The sequence below is a fragment of the Panthera tigris genome, chromosome B1 (genome assembly GCF_018350195.1).
Source record: "Panthera tigris isolate Pti1 chromosome B1, P.tigris_Pti1_mat1.1, whole genome shotgun sequence".
NCBI lineage: Eukaryota > Metazoa > Chordata > Mammalia > Carnivora > Felidae > Panthera > Panthera tigris.
This window is the reverse complement of record NC_056663.1, coordinates 43500477-43526737: the sequence shown is the minus strand read 5'-3', so window position 1 is coordinate 43526737 and position 26261 is coordinate 43500477. Positions and strand designations below refer to the sequence as shown.

The 26261-nt window shown below is 33.6% G+C and overlaps 1 protein-coding gene across 6 annotated transcripts in view; it reads left to right on the top strand.

Moving 5' to 3' along the window:
* The window catches only part of ADAM32 (ADAM metallopeptidase domain 32), a 174062-nt gene that overhangs the window by 64534 nt on the left and 83267 nt on the right, over window positions 1-26261 (top strand). For all 6 annotated transcript variants that reach the window (XR_006216642.1, XM_042983412.1, XM_007097061.3 and 3 more), the window contains 3 exons: window positions 10027-10204; window positions 17107-17199; window positions 18675-18870. Coding sequence is in view for 5 of the 6 variants with exons in the window: in XM_042983412.1 (XP_042839346.1) it covers window positions 10027-10204; window positions 17107-17199; window positions 18675-18870 (467 nt within the window). In the remaining variant the exon portion in view is untranslated. The remainder of the gene's footprint in view (window positions 1-10026; window positions 10205-17106; window positions 17200-18674; window positions 18871-26261) is intronic.

Genomic DNA, 26261 nt, shown 5'->3' with positions numbered 1-26261 from the left:
TCTCTCTCAAAATAAATAAATAAATATTAAAAAATAAATCATGGCTTTTTAAAGAAAAGATAAAAGTCAGAAAAAGAAAAAGAGAAGAAAACAAAAAGAAAGAAAAGGAAAGAAAGAAAGAAATAAAGGATTTGATTTTTTTCTGTGTCCTTGCACAGCTGGGGCTGGGGTGGGTTTGAGGGCCTGGGACTCATGAGTCAGCAAGCCCGTTATGGCATCTGGACCCTGCTCCAGTCTGCGTTTTTAAGGAGGAGGGGAAATATAAACCCATCATTCTTCAGATGGGTGACCCTGTGACCCAGAGAAAGTTCCTGCAGCCCCTCCACCATTTGACAGAGTTCTAGTGTTGTGTCTTTCAAATGCTAGTTGCTTTTTAAAGCTGCAGTTGTTTTGTTTTCTTGTGTCTAAGGACAGAAGAATCTGTTTTTGGTCCTTCTGTACGTATATACCTCCCCACTGGGGTTCACAAAGTCAGGAGTAGGAATTGCCTTTGTTACCTTGTCTCCACCTTTCTTTGTCTCCATCTCTCTCTTTTTAAATTTATTTTTAATTTTTATTTTTTAATGTTTAGTTTTGAGAGAGAGAAAGGCGGCAGAGAGAGAGAGAGAGAGAGAGAGAGAGAGAGACAGAGCGTGAGCGGGGGAGGGGCAGAGAGGGAGGGAGACCCAGAATCTGAAGCAGGCTCCTGGCTCCAGCTCCCTGCTGTCAGCACAGAGCCTGACGTGGGACTCGAACTCACTAACTGTGAGATCATGACCTGAGCCGAAGTCAGAGGCTTAACTGACTGAGCCACCTAGGCTCCACTGTCTCCATCTTTCTTGCTGTTTTCTTTTACTGTTCTGTATTATGTTGTGCAGTAGCCTTTCAGTCAGCCCTTTGTTCTCATTTAGGAAAAATTGTCCTATGGTTATATGTAATTTGGTGTGTTCCCTGGAGCAGGTGAATTCAGGGTTTTCCTATGTTGCCATCTTGGACCACACTTAAGAAAACAGTATTTTTGAATGACACATTAAACCAGATGGGTTTAACAGGTACATAGAGAACATTCCACTCAAAAACAACAGAATATATATTCTTTTCAAGTGCACATGGAACATTCTCAAGGATATTTCACATATTAGGCAATAAAACAAGTCTCAATAAATTGAAGAAGATTGAAACCATATCATGCATCTTTTTTGACTATAGTCCTAAGAAACTAGAAATCAATTAAAAACCCAAACACACGGAGGCTAAATACCATGCTACTAAATGGTCACTTAGATCAACAAAGAAATCAAAGAAGCAATCAAAACAGACTTGGAGATAAATGAAAATAAAAACATAAATTTCAACGTCTCTGGGACACAGCAAGAGCAGTTCTGAGAGGGAAATTTATAGGAATACAGGCTTACAGTAAGACACAAGAAAAACCTCAAATAATCAATCTAACCTTCCTTTTAAAGGAATTGAAAAAGAAGAAACAAAGCCCAAAGTAGAAGGAGGAAATAAGAATGATCACAGTAGAAATAAATGGAGTAAAGGCTAAAGAAATAAATAGAAAAAAAATCAATGAAACCAAGAGCTTGTTCCTTTAAGATAAACAAAATTGAAAAACTTTTATCCAGACCTATAAAGGAAAAAAGAAAAGAACTTAAATAAAATCAGAAACTAAAGAGAAGTAACAACTGATAGCACAGAAATACGAAGGATTATAAGAGACTACTACAAAAAATTGTATGCTAACAAATTGGGCAAATAAATTCTTAGAAGTATACAAGTTGCGAAAACTAAATCAGGAAGAAATATAAAATCTGAACTCAAACTCATAGATTCCTAGGAACAAAATTGAACCAGTAATCAAAACCCTCCAACAAACAGAAATCCAGGAGCAGATAGATTCATGGATAAATTTTTACCAAACATTTAAGAGTTAATACCTATGCTTCTGAAACTATTCCAAAACATAGAACAGGAAGCTTCCAAATTCATATTATGAAGCTAGCATTACCCTGATACCAAAACCAGACAAAGACACTACAAAAAAACCCCTACACATCAATGTCTTTAAGGAATGTACATTCAAAAATCTTCAACAGAATATTACCAAACTACATTTCAACAATACACTAAAAAGATCGTTTAATATCATCACATGGGATTTATTCCAGGGATACAGGGATGGTTCAATATTTGAAGGTCAATCAACATACATCATACTAACAAAAGGAAGGATAAAAAGCATATGATTATCTCAGCAGATCAAGAAAAAGCCTTTTACAAAATTCAACATCATTCGTGATAAAAACTCTCAACAAAGTGGGTTTAGAGAGAACATACCACAACACAATAAAGGTCATTAAAGAAAAACCCACAGCTAACATCATACCCAGTGTTGAAAAACTTAGAGCTTTTTGTCTAAGATCAGGAAGAAGACAAGGATGTCCACTTTTGCCACTTTTATTCAACATACTACTGGAAATCCCCGCCACAATATTTAGACAAGAAAAAGAATTAAAAGGCACCCAAATTGATATGAAAGAAATGAAACTGTACCTTTTTGCAGATGGCATGATTCTATACATAGAAAACTTTAAAGGATCTGCCAAAAACTATTAGAAGTAATAAATGAATTCACTAAAGTTGCATGATACAAACTTAATACACAGAAACATGTTGTATTTTATACATTAATAACAAAGTAGCAGAAAGAAAAACAAAGAAGATAATTTTAGTTATAATTGCACCAAAAAGAGCTAAATACCTAGGAATAAACTTATCCAAGGAGGTGAAAAATCTGTACTTGAAAACTATAAAACATAGATGAAAGAAATTGAAGATGACACAAACAAATAGAAAGATATTCCATGCTCATGGATTGGAAGAACAAATGTTAAAATGTCCATCTACCCAAAGCAATCTACAAATTCAATGCAATCTGTATCAAAATACCAGTACCGTTTTTCACAGAACTAGAGAAAATAGTCCTAAAAGGTTGTATGGAGCCCCAAATGACCCCTAAGAGCCAAAGCAAACTTGAAAAAGAAATTACAAAATGAAGCTATCATAATCCCAAATTTCAGGGTATACTACAAAGCTGCAGTAAGCAGAGCAATATAATACTGGCACAAAAATAGACACATACATCAATAGAACAGAACAGAGAGCCCCAAAATAAACCCATACTTTATATGGATAATTATCCATAGATAATTAAAAGAGGCAAGTACATACAATGGGGAAAAGAGTCACTTCAGTATATGATGTTGGGAAAATTGGACTGCTACATGCAAAAGAATGAAACTGGACCACTTTCTTATACCATACATAGAATATAAACACAAAATGGATTAAAGACCTAAATGTGAGACCTGGAACCATAAAAATACTAGAAGAGAGCACAAGCAGTAATTTCTTTGACATTGGCTTAAGCAACATTTTTCCAGATATGTCTCATAAGGCAACAGAAACCAAAGCAAAAATGAACTATTGGACTACACCAAAATAAAAATCTTTTGCACAGTGAAGGAAATCATCAAAAAAACAAAGAGGCAACCTACTGAATGAGAAAAGATATTTGCAAATGCTATATCTGATAAAGAGTTACTATCCAAAATACATAAATAACATATAGAACTGAACACCAAAAAGACAATCATTAAAAATGGACAGAGGACTCCCTGAATAGACTTTTTTCCACAGAGGAAATACAGATGGCCAACAGATATGTGAAAAAGATGCTAATCGTCAAGGAAATGCACATCAAAACTACAATGAGATATCACCTTGCACCTGTCATTATGGCTAAAATAAAAAGCATAAGAAATAACGTGATGAAGAGGATGTGGAGAAAAAAGGAACCCCTCATACACTGTTGGTGGAAATGTAAATAGGTGCAGCTACTGTCAAAAACAGTATGGTGGTTCCTCAAAATATTAAAAATAGAAAAACTATGATGCAGTTATTCCACTATGGCTATTTAGCCACAGAAAATGAAAACACTAATTTGAAAAGATATATGCACACTTATGTTTATTTATGCATTATTTATGATTGCCAAAATATGGAAGCAAGCCAAGAATCTTTTGATAGATAAATGGATAAAAAGAAAATATTATACACACAAAGGAATATTACTCAGCAGTAAAAAAGGTTGAGATCTTGCCATTTGAGACAACATGGATGGACCTGCAGGGTATTATGCTAAGTGAAATAAGTTAGAGAAATACAAATATCTTATGATTTCACATACATGCAGAATTTTAAAAGCAAAACTAATGAACAACAACAACAACAAAGCAGAAATAGGCTTACATACAGAAAACAGAAGAGAGGTGAGTGGGGGAATGGGCAACATAGGTAAAGGAAGTTGTGAGGTGTAGAGTCCAAGTTATGGGATGAATACGTTACAGGGATGAAATTCTAAGCATGAGGAATATAGTCAACATAGTAGGTAAATAACTGAAGAGTACTTAGATTTATTTTTCTTATCTTTAAAAATGTAACTGATTATGCCTATGCTTTTACACAGTAATATAAGAATAAAGTGAGAAGAGAAAATGGGACTGTTTTCTAAACTATAAAATCCCGTTTAAGTATGTGGTGAATTAGTTACAGTGATTTCTAAATTTGCCAGTGACCCCCAAATAGTTTATCAGACAAGGGCTATAGCAAGTTTGTATGGTGTTCTACATTTTTTTTTTTAGTGAAAATAGGCATTAATGTTAAAAAACATGTTCTTTTCATAGTTAACTACTAAGAGCCATCTAAGGGTTAACTCTTACATTTCTAAAAAAGCTCAAACTCTACCATAAATACTTATATATACAAATATTATATTACAAATTCAATCTAAATTAATTCTATATATGTAACTAATATTATATATATATATATATATAGGTTTATGTACACATAAGATATACTTGTATTAAATTAATATATATTAAGTGAATATTATAATATGTTAAATATAAAATTTATGTAGATTTATAAAGAATATGAGGATTGCTATTCTGTGACTATTGTCCATTTGGCCAGTTACTCTTAAGTATTCTACAAAAAGATATTTCATGTAGGTCACCCAGAGTCTAGTATTAATGATAATAAGAATATCATATTTTTACATTGTACTTAATATGTGCTAGAGATCATCATAAATACTTTGTATGTATTAACTCATTTGATTCTCACAATCTCTCTATAAGGCATTTCCTATTATTTCCATTTTTAAATTTTATGAACTGTTATAAAAAGGATAATTATCTATGGTCAGGTAGCTAGTTTGTGGCAAACCTAAGTTTTGAACCCAGGCATTTTGGCTTTAGAATCTGTGTTAATAAACTTTTGGATTTGCATGGTGCTTTATAAATACTTAAAATGTTTTCATACGTAGTCTTCAATTTCTTATAAAACTCATGGATAGAGCAAGTGTTAACTTTACTTTTACAAAATTTTGCATTTCCGCAATACATCTTATATGTTATATAATTTTCAAAGGAGGCATGTGAGCAAGTAAGAAAATATTTTTTCCATTTAATGTGTGTGTTATTTTAAAGTTCCTGGAGTACAGTAAACCTAAATATGATTCTTCATTGGATATACAGTTAATTAACGGCCAAACTTCAGTATTATGCTAAGTGAAATAAGTCAGTCAGAGAAAGACAAATATCATACGATTTCACGTACATGCGGACTCTTAAAAGCAAAACTAATGAACAACAGTAACAACAAAGTAGAAATAGAATTAAATACAGAGAACAGAAGAGAGGTGTGTGGGGAAATGGGCAACATAGTTAAAGGAAGTTGGGAGGTATAGATTTCAAGTTATGGGATGAATAAGTTACAGGGATGAAGTTCTAAGCATAAGGAATATAGTCAACATATTGGGCAAATAACTGAAGAGTACTTAGAGGTCAGTAATGTCACCAGTGATTTATTGGGCATTTACTATAGGCCAGAGAGTTCAGTTAGGCACTTTACTTGTGTAATAATATTTAATTCTCACAACAACGCTATGAGGTGGATGGGTATTATTATCCCTATTTTGTAGATGAGAAGACTGAGACTTAGGAGTTAATCACTTTGTCTAAAGCCTCATGAGTCACAAGTTTGGTCCTAGTCAACAAGTTTATCTAACCCAAAGCTTTGTTATTTTCTCTATTCCATACTGACTTCATATAGAAGACAGTTAATGTATTGGAATTAACTTGAACTATGTAGCAAGAGAATATGTATTTGAGCAAACTTAATTCTTAAATCCAGTGATCATAATGGTATATTATTTTGATATTTTAATTTATATCTGCTTTTTAAATGTGGGTGGCTTGTGTTTTAAACTCTCACTTTTAGAGTAGTCTGCACACACAAATGAATTTAAAAGTGGAGGGAGGAAAGGGGCAGAGAAAATGGCAAAAGCTATGAAAGTAGGAACCTAGGGAAAACGCATGGCAAGGTTTGCTTACCTATCTGGTTGCATCATTTTACAAAAAGGCGAAAATATTTGGAAGGAACATGGAGTTATCAGTTATTCAACATAATTCAATTATTTTATTAATATTGTTTTCTTTTCATTCTTTGCTAAGACCAGTTTCATTAAACTATGGAAGTTTGATTGAAGAAGAGAAGATACCATTTTCCCCCATGGACTCCATTGAGGGGAACATGGGCTTTATAAACTTTCACTTGTTTTGTTATTTTTTCTAACTCTTCGTCTTCTCATCTGAAAAATGAGATCATGATAGCTACATTGTACATTATACATTACTTGTGATGATGTAATTAATAAAGTCACACCTAAGTTATTTATTGTACTGTTATGTCTTATTTGAGGAATAGGGAAAACCTTGGAGGATATAGAAATGGTGGTGTAGGGCTATACAGGAGCAGTGAGAACATGGAATTTGGGGGAAAACATATGGAAGAGAGAAAAGCACTGAAAGGAAAATGGAAAATGAAGTGGTGTAGAAGATATATATATATTTTCAAAATGCTGCCAAGTGCTATCTCTAACCTCAAAACAAAACAAAACAAAAAAATGTAGAGGACACTGCTTTCCCATTACTTCTTTCTATCACTTAATTTTTCTGTTCTCTGAACCCAGAGCTTAGGCTAGTTATAGCATAGTTTCAGTAAGCTTTTATAAAATACTTGGGAACAAAGCTAACATAGCATTAGAATTCAATGTGTAAAATATCAGCCAAACTCCTTATAATTGATTACAAATAATTTTGGGGAATACATGTTCTTAAGTTAAGAACTGCAGTTTGGGGGAGCAAAAAATGAATAACTAGGGATTAAATATAGTTGACTAAAACTAGTTTCCAGAGCCAAAATATTATACAGTTTTCAATTAAAAGTTTCCTCACCTTCCAGTTTTGGTGACAAGATTATCAAATTTTATGGTTTATAGTAAAATATATATTGATATTTAATTGTAAATATTTCATTACGTAATATTCAGAGATGAATTTTGGGGTTAAAAAACACCTGAATTTGAAGTCTTAAACAACTGTGTATGAATACTGATTCTGCTGATTTACAAACTGAGTGGATTTTGTGAGGTTTTTGTCTTCTCTGAACTTTAGTTCAGTTTATCTAAAATGCTGGAGACAATGCCGGTGTCCCTGATTTATGATGAGGATTAAATTAAATAATCAAGTATATAAAATATCTGGCTAATAATATGTGTGCAATAAATGTCAGTTTCCACCTTGTCTGTTAGATTTTTACTACATATTTAGAGTGACTCATAGAAATATTCTCTGAAGTTATCTTTATTAGTGGTGTGTTAACCTTATAAAGCTTTGATTAATATACAGTTTCTCTGAAATCTGTGAGAAAACTCAGGAATAAGCACAGTATAGTCTGTTTAATAAAAGTTTTTTGTTGTTACAAAGAACCAGTAGACAGCTGATTCTATGTTTGCTAAGTCCTGTCCTGGTAATAAGTAATACCAACAATAAGGATGGTAAAATTCCTGCCTCAAACAGCTAACAACTCATTGAGTTATCTATCATATTATATATATACTACAAACCTGTGAAAGGCTATTGAAAAATTATTGAAGTAGAAGAGATTTAAACTTTCAAAGAGCTTTATTCTTTTTTCTTAAAAAAATTTTTTTTTTGAGAGAGAACATGTGTGCAAGCAGGGGAGAGGCAGAGGGATCTTAAACAGACTCCATGCTCCTCATGGAGCCCCATGCCAGGATTGATCTCATGACCAAGAAGTGATGACCTAAGCCAAAATGAAGAGTCAGATGCTTAACCAACTGAGTCACCCAGGTACCCCTCAAAGAGCTTGATTCTTAATTTTATAATGGTCATGGGAAAGACTGAGGGAGTAGAAGAGAAGTTTGAAGAATATATTTGATATATATCTGTGAATTAGCATAAGTGGATATGAGGTTTTCTCCATTCCTAGGCAGAAGCATTATATACATATATAAATACTTCTTTCTTATATATAAGAATTTACATACAATCATACCCCAAAACTCAAAATTTTCTCTTAGGAGGACACCTGGGTGGCTTAGTCAGTGAAGTGGCCAGCTCTTGTTTTTTGCCTCAGGTCATGATCTCATTGTTTCGTGAGTTCGAGCCCCACATTGGTCTGTGCACTAACAGTGTGGAGCCTGCTTGGGATTCTGTCTCTTTCCATCTCTCTCTGCCCCTCCTCCCCCACTTGTGCTTTCTCTCTTTCTCAAAATAGATAAATAAACTTCCAAAAATTTTTCTCTTCGGTGATGTAGTTTGTAAGGCATATAAAAATAAAGTTAAATTTATTCTTGATTTTTTTATTGTGGTAGGAACACATAACAGGAGTTCTCTTGAAAGTTTAAATATGAAATACACTATTGTTAACTAGAGGCACTATGTTGCACAGCAGATTTCTGAAATGTACTCATCTCGAATAACTGAAACTTTATACCCATTGAATAACTCCCATTTCTGCCTCCTCCTAGCCCCTGGCAGCCACAATTGTACTTTCTGCATCTATGAGGTTGACTGTCTTAGATATCTTATATTTGTGAGATCATGTAGTAGTTGCCTTCTGTTACTGACTTATTTCACTTAGTTTAATGTCCTTGTGGTTCATTCATGTGTTGCGTACGGCAGGGTTGCCTTCTTTTTTTGAGGCTGAATAATTTTCCATTGCACATGTGTACCACATTTTTAAAATTCATCTGTCAATGGATATTTAGGTTGCTTCCATATCTTTGGTATTGTGAATAATGCTGCAATGAACATGGGGATGCAGATACTGAGATCCTTCAGTTATTTCCAATATATACTCAGTAGTTCTATTTTTAACTTTTTTTAAAATATGAAATTTATTGTCAAATTGGTTTCCATACAACACCCAGTGCTCATCCCAACAGGTGCCCTCCTCATTGCCCATCACCCACTATTTTTAACTTTTTGAAGAACCTCTCTACAGTTTTCCATAGTGGCTGTCCTAATTTACATTCCCACCAACAGTGTACCAAGGATTCCAATTTCTCCATATCCTTGTCAACTCTTATCTTTTTAAAAATGAAATCTTAACAGATGTGCGGTGATATCTTATTGTGTATGTTTTTTTAAATAGGCTTCACACCCACTGCAGAGCCCAGTGTGGGGCTTGAACTCACAACCCTGAGATCAAGACCTGAGCTGAGATCAACAGTAGGTTGCCTAACCAAATTAGCCACACAGGTGCTCCTTATTGTGGTTTTGATTTGCAATTCCTGATGATTAGTTATATTGAGCACCTTTTCGTTTACCTGTTAGCCATTTATATGTATTCTTTGGCTAGTGATCTATCCAAGTTTTGTGCCCATTTTCTAATCGGTTTGTTTGTTTTTTACTATTAATACTTAATTTTATTTGAATAGGGACATGTATTCCAGTGAATGAAATCATATGGCCTACTCAGGAATGATTTTGGCCTCTAAGCACTTGTTATGAACATTTATCGTTACCTATTAAATTTAACATTTTGAAATATATAGAGTTGTGCTTTCAGAAGTGTATTGCCAATGACATTGTATGGATTCATCTCTAGGCGATCAAGTGGTGTCAAGACTTTTAGCAGTTGCAGTTTGAGTGACTTTGAAAATTTCATTTCAAATATGGGTGCCAAATGTCTTCAGAATAAACCCCAAATGCAAACAGCTCTGAGAGCAATCTGTGGCAACGGCAAAGTGGAGAGAGGTGAAGCGTGTGACTGTGGTACTGAGGAAGTAAGTCTGAAATAGGAAAATTCATAAATTTATTGTTTTAGTTCATCTCTTTGCTGTGAATGTTATGTATCTCAAATATGGCTGAATACTATGCAGAATATTTACAGTTAAGTGAAATCAAGTTTGAAATACATGCAAGAGTATACTGTATAGATAGAGGTTGAAGAATTTTGAACAAGAATGAAATGTACTCCTAAAAATTATTGCTGATGGGAAAAAAGAGAGTCTAGAGTGAGCTTTTGTATTCTAAACTGAACATACAAGATTTTTCCAAACCTGTGTTTAACTATAAATGTTTTACTGAAGATTAATTTGTCAGCCGACCATCAAGTATACTTTAGGGTATTATTTCACAATGGAATTAGTAGTATGGTAAGGGAAGACTATTAATATTACAGTCTGAATGTGGGTGATTTTAATTATTCACTTGGAAACAAAACTCTGAAAATACAGTGAATACAAAAAGTCCAGGTTGTAATACTTTTAGACAGTTCAGTATTTGCAGCAATACTGTAGATATCATATATTTGCATGATTATAAAATAGATGGAGGGGTGCCTGGGTGGCTCAGTTAACTGTCTGACTTCAGTTCAGGTCATGATCTCGGGTTCATGATTTCGAGCCCTGCGCTGTGCTCTGTGCTGACAGCTCAGAGCCTGGAGCCTGCTTCAGATTCTGTGTCTCCCTTTCTCTCTGCTCCCCTCCCTCTCTCTCTGCCCCTCCCCCGCTTGCACGCGCGCTCTCTCTCTCTCTCTCTCTCTCTCTCTCTTTCTCTGTCTCAAAAATAAAAAATATTTAAAAAATTAAAATAGATGGAAATGATATTAGGGTGTGATACATATATGGGTCTGGATATACTTGTATCTATATCACACTGTTTTAATTATTGTGCCTTTCTAGTATGTTTTGCCATTTGGTAGAACAAGTCTTCCTACTTAATTCTTTCTTCCTTCCTTCCTTCCTTTCTTCCTTCCTTCCTTCCTTCCTTCCTTCCTTCCTTCCTTCCTTCCATTCTTTTCTCTCTTCTTTCTTCCTCTTTCTTTCTTTCTTTCTTTCTTTCTTTCTTTCTTTCTTTCTTTCTTTCTTTCTTTCTTGTATAATTAACATACAGTGTTATTGTAATTTCAGGTGCACAATAATAATGATTCAAAAATTCTATGCATTTCTTGGTGCTCATCACAATAAGTGTACTCTTAATCCTCTTTATTTATTTTCTACATTCCCCTGCATACTTCCCTCTAGCAACCACCATTTTTTGGTTTTTTTGTTGTCATTGTTCATTTGTTTTGTTTCTTAAATTCTACATTTGAGTGGAATCATATGATATTTGTCTTTCTCTGACTGACTTATTTCATTTATCATTATATCCTGTAGGCCCATCTGTGTTGTCACAAATGGCAAGATTTTATTCTTTTATGGTTGAGTAATATTCCATTGCATCTATATACTGCATCTTTGTCCATTCATCTATGATAGGACATTTGAGTTGCTTCTGTATCTTGGCTATTATAAATAATTCAGCAATAAACATAGGGGTGCATATATCTTTTTGAAGCATTTTTGTTTTCTTTGGGTAAATACCCTGTATGGGGAATTACAGATTTATATGATAATTTCTATTTTTAATTGCTTGAGGAGTGTCCATACTATTTTCTACAATGGCTACAACAATTTGCATTCCCACAAACAGTGCATGCGGTTCCTTTTTTTCCCACATTTTAACCAACATGTTATGTCTTGTGTTTTTTATTTCAGCCATTCTGACAGGTGTAAAGTGATACCTCATTGTAGTTTTGATTTGCATTTCCCTGATGATGAGTGATGTTCATTATCTTTTCATGTGTCTGTTGGCCCCTGCATGTCTTCTTTGGAAAAATGTCTACTTAGATACTTTGCCCATTTTTAACTAGATGATGATGATGATGATGATGATGATGATGATTTTGGTGTTGAGTTGTAGAAGTTCTTTATATATTTTGGATATTAGACCCTTATTGGATATAGCATTTGCAAACATCTTCCCATTCAGTAGGCTTACCTTTTGTTTCACTGATGGTTTCCTTAGCTATGCAGAAGCTTTTTATTTTGGTGCAGTCCCAGTGGTTTAATTTTGCTTTTGTTTCCCTTGCCAGAGGAGACATATCTGGAAAAAATGTTTCTACGCTTATGTCAAAGAAATTACTGCCTGTATTTTCTTCTAGGAGTTTTATGGTTTCAGGTCTCACATGCAGTTCCTTAATCCACTTTGCGATTATTTTTGTGTATGGTGTAAGAAAATGGTCCAGTTTCATTCTTCTGCATGCAACTCCAGTTTTCCTAACGCCATATGTTGAAGAGGCTGTCTTTTCCACATTGTATATTCTTGCCTCCTTTATTGTAGATTAATTGCCCATATAAGTGTGGGTTTAGCTCTGAACTCTGTAATTCTGTTTCATTGATCTAAGTGTCTTTTTTTTTTTGCGCCAGTACCATACTGCTGTGATTACTATAGCTTTTGTGGTATATCTTGATATCTGGGATTGTGATACTTCTTTGGGAAACTTCTGATTTTCAGTTTTGCCTGATCTAGAAGTCATGTGAATGGAATGATACAGCACATATCCTTTGTGTCTGGCTTTTTCCTTTCAATACTGTGTTTTTGAGATTCACTCAACATTGTTTATGTCACAATCATTACTTCCTTTTTATTTTGTGTAATATTTTGTTGTTTGAATATAACATAATATGTTTTTTCATTCACATGCTAATGTATATTTGAGTTGTTAACAGTAATGGGCCATTATTCCAAATTCCCAAAAAGTAGAATTGTTGGGTCATATGATAAGTGTATGTTCATGAGAAACTGCCAAACTATTTTCCAAAGCGTTGTAATTATTTTACATTTCTACCGGCAACATAAAAACTTTTATTTCCCCTACATTTTCACCAAAATGTGATGTTGTAGCCTTTTAAATTTTAGCCATTACAGTGGTTTTGGTTTGTATTTTCTTGCTGACTGTAATTATGTTGAGCTTGTTCTCATGTCCTTAGTAACCATTAATTTGTTTTTTTGTTATTGATTTGTATGAGGTTTTTTTTTTTTCCTATAGGTTGGATACTAGTCCTTTGTCAGACATGTTCATTACAAATATTGTTTCCAGTCTGTGTACTACCTTTCTGGTTGCTTAATAACATCTTTGAATGGCAGGCATTTTTTATTTTTTTATGAAGACCAGTTTATCATTTTTTTCTTTTATGGTAGTGCTTTTTTGTCCTAAGAAATCTTTGCCCACTCAAGGTCATGAATATTTTCTCCTCTGTTTCCTGTGAGAAGTTTTATAGTTATCACTCACAATTAGTCTGTGATCCACTTTAAGTGTGTTTTTGTGTTTTGGGTGATTTTGGTTGAGGTTCACTACACTCCATTTGAATATCAATTTGTTGGTAGTATTTGTTAAAATGACCATCTTTTCACCATTGTATTAACTTAGCATTCTTATGAAAATAAATTACCATACCTATGTGTTACCCTGGATTTTTTTCTGTTTATTTATGTAACATTTATGTTAGTTTTATACTACTCTGATTAATGTATTTTCACAGTAAATCTTGAAAACCGATAATGTAAATCATCCAACTTTGTTCATTTTTTCCAAGATAGTTTTACTATTCTAAGATCTTTGTATTTTGATGTAAGTTGGAAAATCAGCATGTGAATGTAGGAACTTTGATTGGAATTGTGTGGTATCCATACGTCAATTTTGGGAGGATTACGTTTTTTACTAAAATTGAGTCTGCCAATCTATGCACATGGTGTATATCTCCACTTACTTGGCTCTTCTTTAATTCATATAGTTTTTCTATAGTTTTTCTGTAGCTGTTTCTGTAGCATTGTTTTAAAATTTTATTTAACAATTATCCATTGCTAGTATAGAAAATACAACTGACTTGTGACTTCGCCTTAGATCTAGTGTTGATTAGAAATGTTGAGAATGGTCTTTGTTTGTTTTTATTTTGGGGGGGGGCAACATTTTCTGACTTTCACCATTAAATATAATGTTAGATCAAAGCGTTTTTGGTAAACAGATGCCCGTACCATGTTGAGGAAATTTCTTTCAATATTCTAGTTAGCTGAGAGTTTCAAATCAAGAATTAGTGTTGAATTTTGTCCAATGTCTTATTTTTGTGTGTATTGAGCTGATCATGTGAGTCTTCTTTTTACAGTTAACATGGCACATTTCACTGATTGGTTTTGAATGCTAACCCAACCATGTATTCTGGCATTAGCTTCACTTGGGTTATTTTGTTTATGTGTTGCTAGATTTAATTTGCTAATATTTTGTTTGGGGTTACAGCACTTCTTTTCACAAGGGAATTGTGGTCTGCAGATTTTTCTTTTCTTGTAATATTTTCTGGTTTAAGCATCAAGACAATTCTGAACTCATAAAATGAGTTGGAAAGTGATCCCTTTACTCAATACTTTCTGAATGAATTTATTTAGGATTAGTATTATTTCTATTTATGTATTTATATGTTTATTATTTTTATCATGGAAGAGCACTTCACATGAGATCTACTCTCTTAAATCTGTGCTCCTAGAAGTTTTACAGCTTTGCATTTTACATTTAAATTTATGATCCATTTTGAGTTATTTTTTTGTAAAAGGTGTAGAGTCAGTGTCTAGTCATTATTTTCCCTGTGAATGTCCAGTTGTTCCAGCGCCATTTGTTGGAAAGACTGTCCGTTCTCCATTGAGCTGCATTTGCTCCATTGTTAAAGATTTATTATTGGTGTTTCTGGGGTTTTTATTTTGCCCCACTGATCCCTTTGTTTATTCTTATATGAATACCACACTGTCATTATAATTTATAGTAAGTTTGAAGTTGGGTGTTATCAATCCTTCAGTTTTCTTCCTCCTCTTCCTCATTTTTTTCCCCTCTTTCTCCTCCTCCTCCTTCTTTCTTCTTCATTTTCCCTTCCTCTTCTTCTTCTTCCTCCTCTTCAGTATTATGTGATTATTCTGCATTTTTTGTATCTCCATATAAGCTTTAGAATCAATTCATCAATATCTACAAAATAACTTGCTGGAACTTTTATTGGAATTACATTAAATCTCTAGATAAAGTTGGGAAGAACTGACATCTTGACAATATTGAGAAAATAACAGTGGTTTTCCTCAGAGTTTTGTTCCTCATGCAAATTCTATAAAATTTTGTTACAACTATTCACAAATACTTCACTATTTGGGTGCTAATATAAATGGCATTGTGTTTTTTAATTGAAATTCCCATTTTTCATTGTTCATATTACAGGAAAACAGTTTATTTTTTACATTAACTTTGTATCCAGAAATCCTTCTTTAATAACTTATTGGTCACAGGAGATTGTTGTTTTTGTTGCTTTTTGGTAATTTATTTGGGATTTTCTTTACATAGTCAATCACATAATTTATGGAAAAAATAGTTTTTTTTTTCTTTCTTCTCAACCTTTATATTTTGTATTTCATTTTCTTATCTTATTGCACTAGCTGGGACTTCCAGTGAGATATTGAAGGGAGTGGTGACAGGTAGCATCCCTTCCCCGTTCCTGATCTCAGGGGGGAAGCTAATGGTTTCTCACCATATATATGATGTTAGCTGTAGGTTTTCTCTAAATGTTCACTACCAAACTTAGGAAGTTCTCTCTTCCTGGTTTGTCATATTTTGTATAATTCATTAAGTGAATTTGGGTTTTGTCAAATGCTTTTTTTATATCAGTTGTTTTAGTCATATGATTTTTTTTCTTCATTCTGTTGATATGATGGGTTGTATGTACTGATGCTTGAATGATGAACCAGCTTTGCATACTTGCAATAAATTCCAGTTGGTTGGCATGTATAATTCTTTTCATACATTGTTGGATTCTATTGCCTAACTTTTTGTTGAATATTTTTGGATTTATGTTTATTAGAGATATTGGTCTATAATTTTCCTTTCTTGTAATGTCTCTGGGTTTGGTATTAGAGTAATACTGGCCTAATAGAATAAATTAGGAAGTGTCACATATTAATTTTGTGAGAGTTTTGTGTGGGGTGAAGGCAGTATGAGTTTCTCCTGGATTTTGTCCTAGTTGCTTCTTCTCTTGGCTAATTTTAATTTGTATCATTTCCATATAATAAGCCATAGTTGTGAGTTAACAGCTTTCAGTGAGTTCTGTGAGTCCTTCTGGTAAATTATCAAACCTGAGAGTGGTTTTGGAAATCCACTGAACTTGTATTTGTTTGGTGTAAGAAGTGAGGAGTTTTGGAGACTGTTCTAACTTTGCAGTAGGCCTAAACTCTACACACCTTTTCTCCACCAGGATTACTGAGGTATGATTAACAAATAAAAATTGTATTTTTTAAAGTGTTCAACATGATGGTTTTGATATATGTATACCTTCTGAAATGATTACTGCAATCAAACTAATTAATATATCCATTACCATTTTTTGTATGTGTTGAGAACAATTGATCTATCCTCTTAGCAAATTTCAAGCATATAACTTAATATTATAGTCACCATGCTATACAGTAGCATGAAAATTTATACTTTTTGAACAATATCTCCCCTTTCCCCCCATCTTCCAGACACTATTTACCACCATTCTACTCTCTATTACTATTCTCTATTTTCTGAAAAAAGTTATTTCATACATTTTTCCTAGTTTTCTAGTTGATTGAGAGTTTCTGGGGTACTAGTGCTCTGTTCTGACCTGACGTGAAAGTCTTATTTTAGTATTTTATTTGTTTAGAGATGCAAAACTATAAATGTTGACAGCATTCATATTCGTCCCCAAAACTGAAAAAATAAGCCCAGTGAATATAGTTCTTGCAAAAGTTTATATTATTATCATGATGTATTTTTACTTGTGTATTCTACTAATTCTACTTATTCTACTAATAGCAATGTGGAAAGTCTAGCTGTTGTAATTTTCGAACTTGTACACTGAAATCAGGAGCACGGTGTGGTCATGGATTATGCTGCAAGAACTGTCAAGTAAGATTTAAGTTTATTAATATCTTCCAAGTATATAATGAATCATGTCTTAGATACCTTAGTACATTTAGACCTATGGCAGTAAGTAAAAATAAGTGAACTTTTTGAAACTAATATTACACTTTACGTTAACTAACTGGAATTTGAATAAAGGGTTAAAAATAAATGAACTTTCAAATAAAGAAAAAGATACTAAATTCAGAATCAGATTTCTGATTTTGTGAACCTTAGTTGGGTATTCAGGTTTCCTTCTTATGGCCATTATTTTGCCATAATATTTATGCTGATGTTCTTAAGCCTTGATTGAGAGCTACCATAAAATTATTCAATATAGATCTCCATTAAAAGGGACTTTTAATTTATTCTATCCAATATTTATATATATATTTTTTAATTTTTTTTTCAACGTTTTTTATTTATTTTTGGGACAGAGAGAGACAGAGCATGAACGGGGGAGGGGCAGAGAGAGAGGGAGACGCAGAATCGGAAACAGGCTCCAGGCTCCGAGCCATCAGCCCAGAGCCTGATGCGGGGCTCGAACTCACGGACCGCGAGATCGTGACCTGGCTGAAGTCGGACGCTTAACCGACTGCGCCACCCAGGCGCCCCCAATATTTATATTTTTATAAGTAAAAATATTGTTACTAGTTGTGATAGGTAGCTCTAGGTATGTAACTGAAAGACACAGCAGTTTCCCATAAATATATAAATAATGAAACTCAGTAGAAGTAGCATTTTCCAAATGCTACATTAGCAAAAAGTTTAAACTGCAAACTTAACCATTTATTGAAAGATCATTTGATTTAAAGATCACACACTAGTTTATATGTAGAAGATGTTGACTCTTGTCCTGTGTTTTCCTTATTAGCTCCTCCAATATATTTATAACAAATTTGTCATTTGAGAATTCGTCTATTACCTACTATGGGTTCTGCATTCTTGATTATCCTTGACTGATGCAGTTTTATGTTATTTTTTTCTAGAATCTTATCATGTGGTTACATTCTTACCTCTGTGATCTTTTTAGTGTCAACTTGAAGTCATGAATTAAGATGTATGAAATAGATGCCCATTTAAGAGTGTTTCAGAATTCTGTATTTGAAAGTGTTAATTACCTATAGGATAATTCAAGAGAAAGATTAATTATTTAATTAATATAATTAATTTTGGGGTGCCTGGGTGGCTCAGTTGGCTAAGCATCTGACTCTTGATTTGGGGTCAGGTCATGATCTCACAGTTCGTGGTTTCAAACCCTGTGTAGCGCTCTGTACTGGTGGTGTGGAGCCTGCTTGGGATTCTTTCTCTCCCTCTCTGTCTGTGTCTCCTTTGCTCATGTTGTTTCTAAAAATAAATAAACATGAAAAATTAAAAAAATATATAATTAATTTTGAAATAGAACAGTTTTGAAATAAATATTGATAAACACAACAATCTTAAATGTAATGTTTTATTTTTTGTATTTTAATTTATATTAGATTGAAAGACAAGGTGTTGAATGTAGGAAAGCAAGACATCGTGAATGTGATATTGCTGAGTTTTGTAATGGAAGCTCACCAGAATGTCAACCTGATATGACTATACACAATGGACATGTATGTAAACAAAAATATGTGTGTTATGATGGAGTCTGCCAGGATACAGATGCACGGTGTGAGGTCACATTTGGAAAAGGTAATACTATTTTGTAATGTCTACATAGTTCGTCCTTAATATTTTTATTAACATTATCAAGATAATTGGCAAATATATAATTATACATGCATATTATATTTATATATAGTTATAATATATGTACATATACATTTTATAATTCTGTATTACACTTATATGTATGTATAATTTAAATTCTATCTATATGTTTAAATTATTTATTCAGTTTAACATCTACATTTTTATTTTTTCAAACTTTATTAAGATATAACTGACAAAGATACATATTTAAGGTATATGAGTTGATGTTTTGCTAAAATAATTTTATGAAATAATTTTGAAATAATTTTGTGAAATAATTGCCACAATCAAGGTACTTAACGTATTAGTTATGTCTATATGCTGAGAAATGAAATTGCTTCATCATAATATAGTTCATTTTTAATTTTTGAGGAGTCTGTATATAGTTTTCCATAACTGCTGTACCAACTTCATTCCCAACAACAATGTACAAAGGCTCCCCTTTTTCCACTTGCCAGCACTTGTACTTTTTTTCTTTTTTATAATACCTGTCTAAAAGGTGTGAATTGTGGTTTTGATCTACATTTTTCTGATGATTAGTGATGTTGAGCACCTTTTCATATATCTGATGGTCATTTGTATGTCTTCTTTTGAGAAATGTCTATTTAGGTCTTTTGCTCTTTTTACATCTCTATTTGTTTTTGCAATTAAGTTGTATGAGTTATCACATATTTTGTAGATTAACTTTATCAGCTACATGGTTTGAAAATATTTCTCCTGCAGGTCTCATTTTCACTCTCTTGAGTGTTTTCTTTATTAAGAAGTTTTTAGTTGGATGCAGTTCCACTTGTCTACTTTTGTTTTTGCTGCCTGTGCTCCCTTGTCATATCTAAAATACTATTTTCTAGACCAATGTTCAGGAGCTTTTCCCATTTTCTTCTAGTAGTTTTACGGTTTCAGGTCTTAAGTATAAGTCCATCCAGACCCTCATCCCCAGTCTTCAGCTTTATTGAGATATAATTGACACATAACATTGTGTCATTTTAAAGTGTATACCATGTTGATTTGATATGCTTATAATTGCAAAATGATTACCACCATATTGTTAGCTAACACCTCCAACATGTCACATAATTACCATTTCCTTTTTGTAGTGAGAACATTAAAATCTTCTCTTCTAATTACTTTCAAGTATATAATACAGCATTAAGTATAAACATCATGTTGTTCATTAGATCCCCGGAACTTATTCATCTTATAGCTAGAAATTTGTCCCCTTTGACAAACATCTCTCCCTTTCCCCCACCTCCCAGCTTGTAGTAATCACAACTGTACTCTCCATTTCTATGAGTTCAGTTTTTTTAAGTGATTTCGCATGTAAGTAATATTATAGAGCATTTGTCTTTCCTTGCCTGACTTATTTCCCATAGCATAATGCCCACAAGTTTATCCATTTGGTGAAGATGGCTTCTTCCTCATGACTGAATAAAATTTCGTTTTATATAAATACTATATTTTCTTTACCTATCCATCATTGACAGACACTTAGATTATTTCCATATCTTGCCTATTGTGAATAATGCTGATATAAATATGAGTGTGCAGATACCTATTCAAAATCCTGTTTTCATTTCCTTTGGACATGAACTGGATTAGAAATGGGTTGCTGGATCATATTGTAGTTCTACTTTTAACTTTTTGAGGAACCTACGTACTGCCTAATCATGGTGGTTGTACCAGTTTACCTTTTCACCAACAGTGCATAAGTGTTTCATTTTCCCCACATCTTCACCAACATTTGTTATTTCTTGAGTTTTTGATGAGAGCCATTCTAATAGGTGTAAGGAGTTATCTCATTGTGGATTTGGTTTCCATTTCTCTGATATTAGTGATATATTGAGTATATTTCATGTACCTGTTGGCTATTTTTATGTCTTTGAAAATTATTGTATTCCTTTGTTCTTAAATTTTAAATCAAATTGCTTGAGTTTTTGCTATTGAGGTTTATGAGTTCTTTATATATTTTTGGAATTTCCCATACCCAGATACATGATTTGCAGATATTCTCTCCCATCCCATAGATTGTCTTCATTTTTTGATTGTTTCTTTTGGTATGCAGGAGCCTTTTAGTTTGATGAAGTCCCACTTATTATTTTTTACTTTTGTTGCTTGTGCTTTGGTATCTTATGTAAAAAGTCATTGCCAAAAACAATGTCCATGTCAATGCTTTTTCCCATGGCATTTTTTAGAATTTTTATGGTGTCAGTTCTTACATTTAAATCTTTATTTCAAGTTAATTTTTGTGAGTTGTGTCAGCTAGGGGTTTAATTCTTTTGCATATGAATATCGTGTTTTCCCAGTGTCATTTATGGAATAGATTCTCCTTTCCCCATTGAGTATTCTTGGCTCCCTCATCCAGTATTAGTTGAGCATATACATGGAGTTTGGTTCTAGGCTCTCTGTTTTGTTCCATTAGTCTGTGTCTATTCTTATACCAGTACCATGCTGTTAAAATTATTAGAGCTTTGGAGTATAAGTGAAATCAGGAATTGTGTTCCTCTAGTTTTATTTTGTCTCAGGATTGCTTTGGCTTCTCAAAATCCCTGTGGGTCCATACAAATTTTAGGATTTTTTTTCTATTTCTATGAAAAATGCCATTGGAATTTTGATATAAATTGCATTGAAACTATAGATGGTATTGGGTAGTATTGACATTTTAACACTATTAATTTGTCTGATTCATGAACACAGGATAGCTTTCCTTTGTATCTTACTAGATTTTTTCATGAAAGTCTTGTAGTTTTCAGAGTACAGACCTCAAACTTACGTGGTTAAATTTATTTTAAAGTATTTTATTGATTTTGATGCTGGTGAGAATGGTATTGTTATCTTTATTTCTTTTTCAGCTGTTTTGTTGTTAGTGTATAGAAATTCAAATGACTTCTATATGTTGATTTTGTAACCTGAAAATTTATCGAATTTGTTAGTTCTAACACCTTTTTGATGGGGTCTTTAGGACTTTCTCCATATAAGATTATATTTTCTGCAAAGACAGTTTTACTTCTTCCTTTTCAGTTTGGATGCCCTTTATTTACTTTTCTTCCCTGACAGCTCTATGACTTCTAGTACTATTTTGAGTAGAAGTGGTATGAACGAGCACCTTTGTCTTTTTCCTGATCTTAGGGGAAAAGCTTTCAACCTTTCCAATTGTGTCTGATGCTGGCTGTGGTTTGTTATATGTGGCATTTATTGTGTTAGGGTATGTTCCTTCTGTACTCAATTTGTTGATTATTTTTTATCATGAAAGGATGTTGTATTTTGTTAAATGCTTTTTCTATATTTATTAAGAGGATTTTGTGATCTTTTATTGTTCATTCTGTTAATGTGGTGTATTACATTTATTGATATGCATATGTTGAACTATCTTTGCATTCCAGAGATAAATACCATTTGAGTATGGTGTTTGGTACCTTTTTAAAAAATATAATTTATTGTCAAATTGTCTTACATACAATACCCAGTGCTTATCCCAACAGGTGTCCTCCTCAGTGCCCATCATCCACTTTCCCATCTGCCCTACCCCCCCACCAACTCAGATGGTTTGCCTCTCTCCCTCTCTTTTTATAATTCCCCCCCCCTTTCTCTTTCCCCATGGTCTTCTCTGAAGTTTCTAAAGATCCACATATGAGTGAAAACACATGATATCTGTCTTTCTCTGACTATATCACTTAGCATAATACCCTCCAGTTCCATCATGTTGCTGCAATGGCATGATTTTATTCTTTCTCATTACTAAGTAGTATTCCATTGTATATATGAACCACATCTTCCTTATCCATTCATCAGTTGATGGACATTTAGGCTCTTTCCATAATTTGGCTATAATTGAAAGCACTGCTATAAACATTGGGGTACATGTGCCCCTATACATCAGCACTCCATGATTTATAGGGATTTATAGGGAGGGTTCCTGTTTCTCCACATCCTCACCAGCATCTGTTGTTTCCTGAGTTGTTCATTTTAGCCACTCTGACTGGTGTGAGGTGGTATCTCAGTGTGGTTTTGATTTGTATTTCCCTGATGATGAGTGGCGTTGAGCATCGTTTCATATGTCTGTTGGCCATCTGGATGTCTTCTTTGGAAAAGTGTCTATTCATGTCTTCTGCCCATTTCTTCACTGGATTATTTGTTTTTTGGATGTTGATTTTGATAAATTCTTTATAGATTGTGGATACTAGCCCTTTATCTGATATGTAATTTGCAAATACCTTCTCCCATTCCGTTGGTTTCCTTTTAGTTTTGTTGATTGTTTCCTTTGTAGTGCAGAAGTTCTTTATCTTGATGAGGTCCCAATAGTTCACTTTTGCCTTTAATTCCCTTGCCTTTGGAGATGTGTCAAGTAAGAAATTGCTGCGGCTGAGGTCAAAGAGGTTTTTTCCTGCTTTCTCCTCTAGGGTTTTGATGGTTTCCTTGTCTCACATTCAGGTCTTTCATCCATTTTGAGTTTATTTTTTGTGTATGGTGTAAGAAAGTGGTCTAGTTTCATTCTTCTGCATGTTGCTGTCCAGTTGTCCCATCATCATCTTTATTCCATTGCATATTCTTTCTTGCTTTTTTGCTAAAGAGACTGTCTTTGATCCATTGGATACTCTTTCCTGCTTTGTCAAAGATTAGTTGGCTATACATTTGTGGATCTATTTTTGGTTCTCTATTCTATTTCATTGGTCTATGTGTCTGTTTTTGTGCCAGTTCCATAATGTTTTGATGATTACAGCTTTGTAGTAGAGGCTAAAGTCTGGGTTTGTGATGCCTCCTGCTTTGGTTTTCTTCTTCAGTATTACTTTGGCTATTTGGGGTCTTTTGTTGTTCCATACAGATTTTAGGATTGCTTGTTCTAGCTTTGAAAGAATGCTGGTGGTACAATTTTTATTGGGATTTCATTGAGTGTGTAGATTACTTTGGATAGTATTGACATTTTAACTATTTATTCTTCCAATCCATGAGCATGGAATGCTTTTCCATTTATTTGTGTCATCTTCAATTTCCTTCATAAGCTTTCTGTAGTTTTCAACATATAGATATTTTACATCTTTGGTTAGGTTTATTCCTAGGTATTTTATGGTTCTTGGTGCAGTTGTGAATGGGATCAGTTTCTTTATTTTTCTTTCTGTTCCTTCATTATTGGTGTATAAAAATGCAACTGATTTTTGTACATTGATTTTGTACCCCGTGACTTTGTTGAATTCATTTATCAGTTCTAGCAGTCTTTTGGTGGAGTCTGTCGGGTTTTCTGTGTAGAGTATCATGTCGTCTGCAAAAAGTGAAAGTTTGACTTCTTCTTTGCCAATTTGGATGCCTGTTATTTCATTTTGTTGTTTGATTGCTGATGCTAGGACTTCCAACACTATGTTAAACAACAGTGATGAGAGTGGACATCCCTGTCATGTTCCTGCTCTCAGGGGGAAAGCTCTCAGTTTGTCCCAATTGAGGATATTAGCTGTGGACTTTTCATATATGGCTTTTATGATGTTTAAGTATGTTCCTTCTATCCCGACTTTCTTGAGGGTTTTTATTAAGAAAGGGTGCTATATTTTGTCAAATGCTTTTTCTGCATCTATTGACAGGATTATGGTTCTTATCCTTTCTTTTGATGTATCACATTGATTGATTTGCGAATATTGAACCAGCCCTGTAGCCCAGGAATCCCATTTGGTCATGGTGAATAATTCTTTTTGTATGTTGTTGAATTCAATTTGCTAGTATCTTGTTCAGAATTTTTGCATCCATGTTCATCAGGGATATTGGCCTGTGGTTCTCCTTTTTTGTGGGGTCCCTGTCTGGTTTGGGAATGAAGGTAGTGCTAGCTTCATAGTATGATTACGGAAGTTTTCTTCCATTTTTATTTTTTGGACCAGCTTGAGAAGGATAGATATTAACTATGCTTTAAATGTCTGGTAGAATTCCCCAGGGAAACCATCTAGTCCTGGACTCTTATTTGTTGGGAGATTTTTGATAACTGATTCAATTTCTTTACTAGTTATGAGTCTGTTCAAATTTTCTATTTCTTCCCCTTTGAGTTTTGGTAGTGTGTGGGTGATTAGGAATTTGTCCTTTCTTCCAGGTTGTCCAGTTTGTTGGCATATAATTTTTCATAGTATTCTCTGATAATTGCTTATATTTCAAGGGATTAGTTGTAATAAATCCATTTTCATTCATGATTTTATCTATTTGGGTCCCCTGAGAAGCCTGGCTAGAGGTTTATCAATTTTGTTTATTTTTTCAAAAAACCAACTCTTGGTTTCATTGATCTGTTCTACTGTTATGTTTTTTGTTTTTTGTTTTTTTGGATTCTATATTGCTTATTTCTGCTCTGGTCTTTATTATTTCTCTTCTTCTGCTGGCTTTGGGGTTTCTTTGCTGTTCTGCTTGTAGTTCCTTTAGGTGTGTTGTTAGATTCTGTATTTGGGATTTTTCTTGTGTCTTGACATAGGTCTGGATTGCAATGCATTTTCCTCTTAGGACTGCCTTTACTGCATCCCAAAGGGTTTGGATTGTTGTGTTTTCATTTTCGTTTGTTTCCATATATTTTTTGATTTCTTCTTTAATTGCATGGTTGACCCATTTGTTCTTTAGTAGGATGTTCTTTAACATCCATGCATTTGGAGGTTTTTCAGACTTTTTCCTGGGTTGATTTCAAGTTTCATAGCATTCTGATCTGAAAGTGTGCATGGTATGGTCTCAGTTCTTTTATATTTATTGAGGGGTGTTTTGTGACCCAGTATGTGATCTATCTTGGAGAATGTTCCATGTGCATTTGAGATGAATGCTTATTCTGCTGCTTTGGGATGAAAAGTTCAATATATACGTCTGTTAAGTCCCATCTGGTTCAGTGTATCATTCAGGGCCATTGTTTCTTTATTGACTTTCTGTCTAGATGATCTGTCCATTGTTGTAAGTGGGGTATTAAAGTCCCCTGTAATTACCACATTCTTACCTATAAGATCACTTATGTTTGTGATTGTTTTATATATTTAGGTGCTTCCAAATTGTTAGCTCTTCTTGATGGATAGACCCCATAATTACTATATAATGCCCTTCTTCATCTCTTGTTACAGGCTTTAGTTTAAAATCTAGTTATCTTATAGAAGTATGGCTACTCCAGCTTTCTTTTGACTTCCAGTAGCATGATAGATGGTTTTCAATCCCCTCACTTTCATTCTGAAGGTGTCCTCAGGTCTAAAATGGGTCTCTTGTAGACAGAAAATAAATGGGTCTTATTTTTTAATCCATTCTGATACACTATATTTTTTTATTGGAGCATTGAGTCCATTTACATTGTGTTATTATTGAAAGACATGGGTTTAGAGTCATTGTGTTATCTGTAGGTTTCA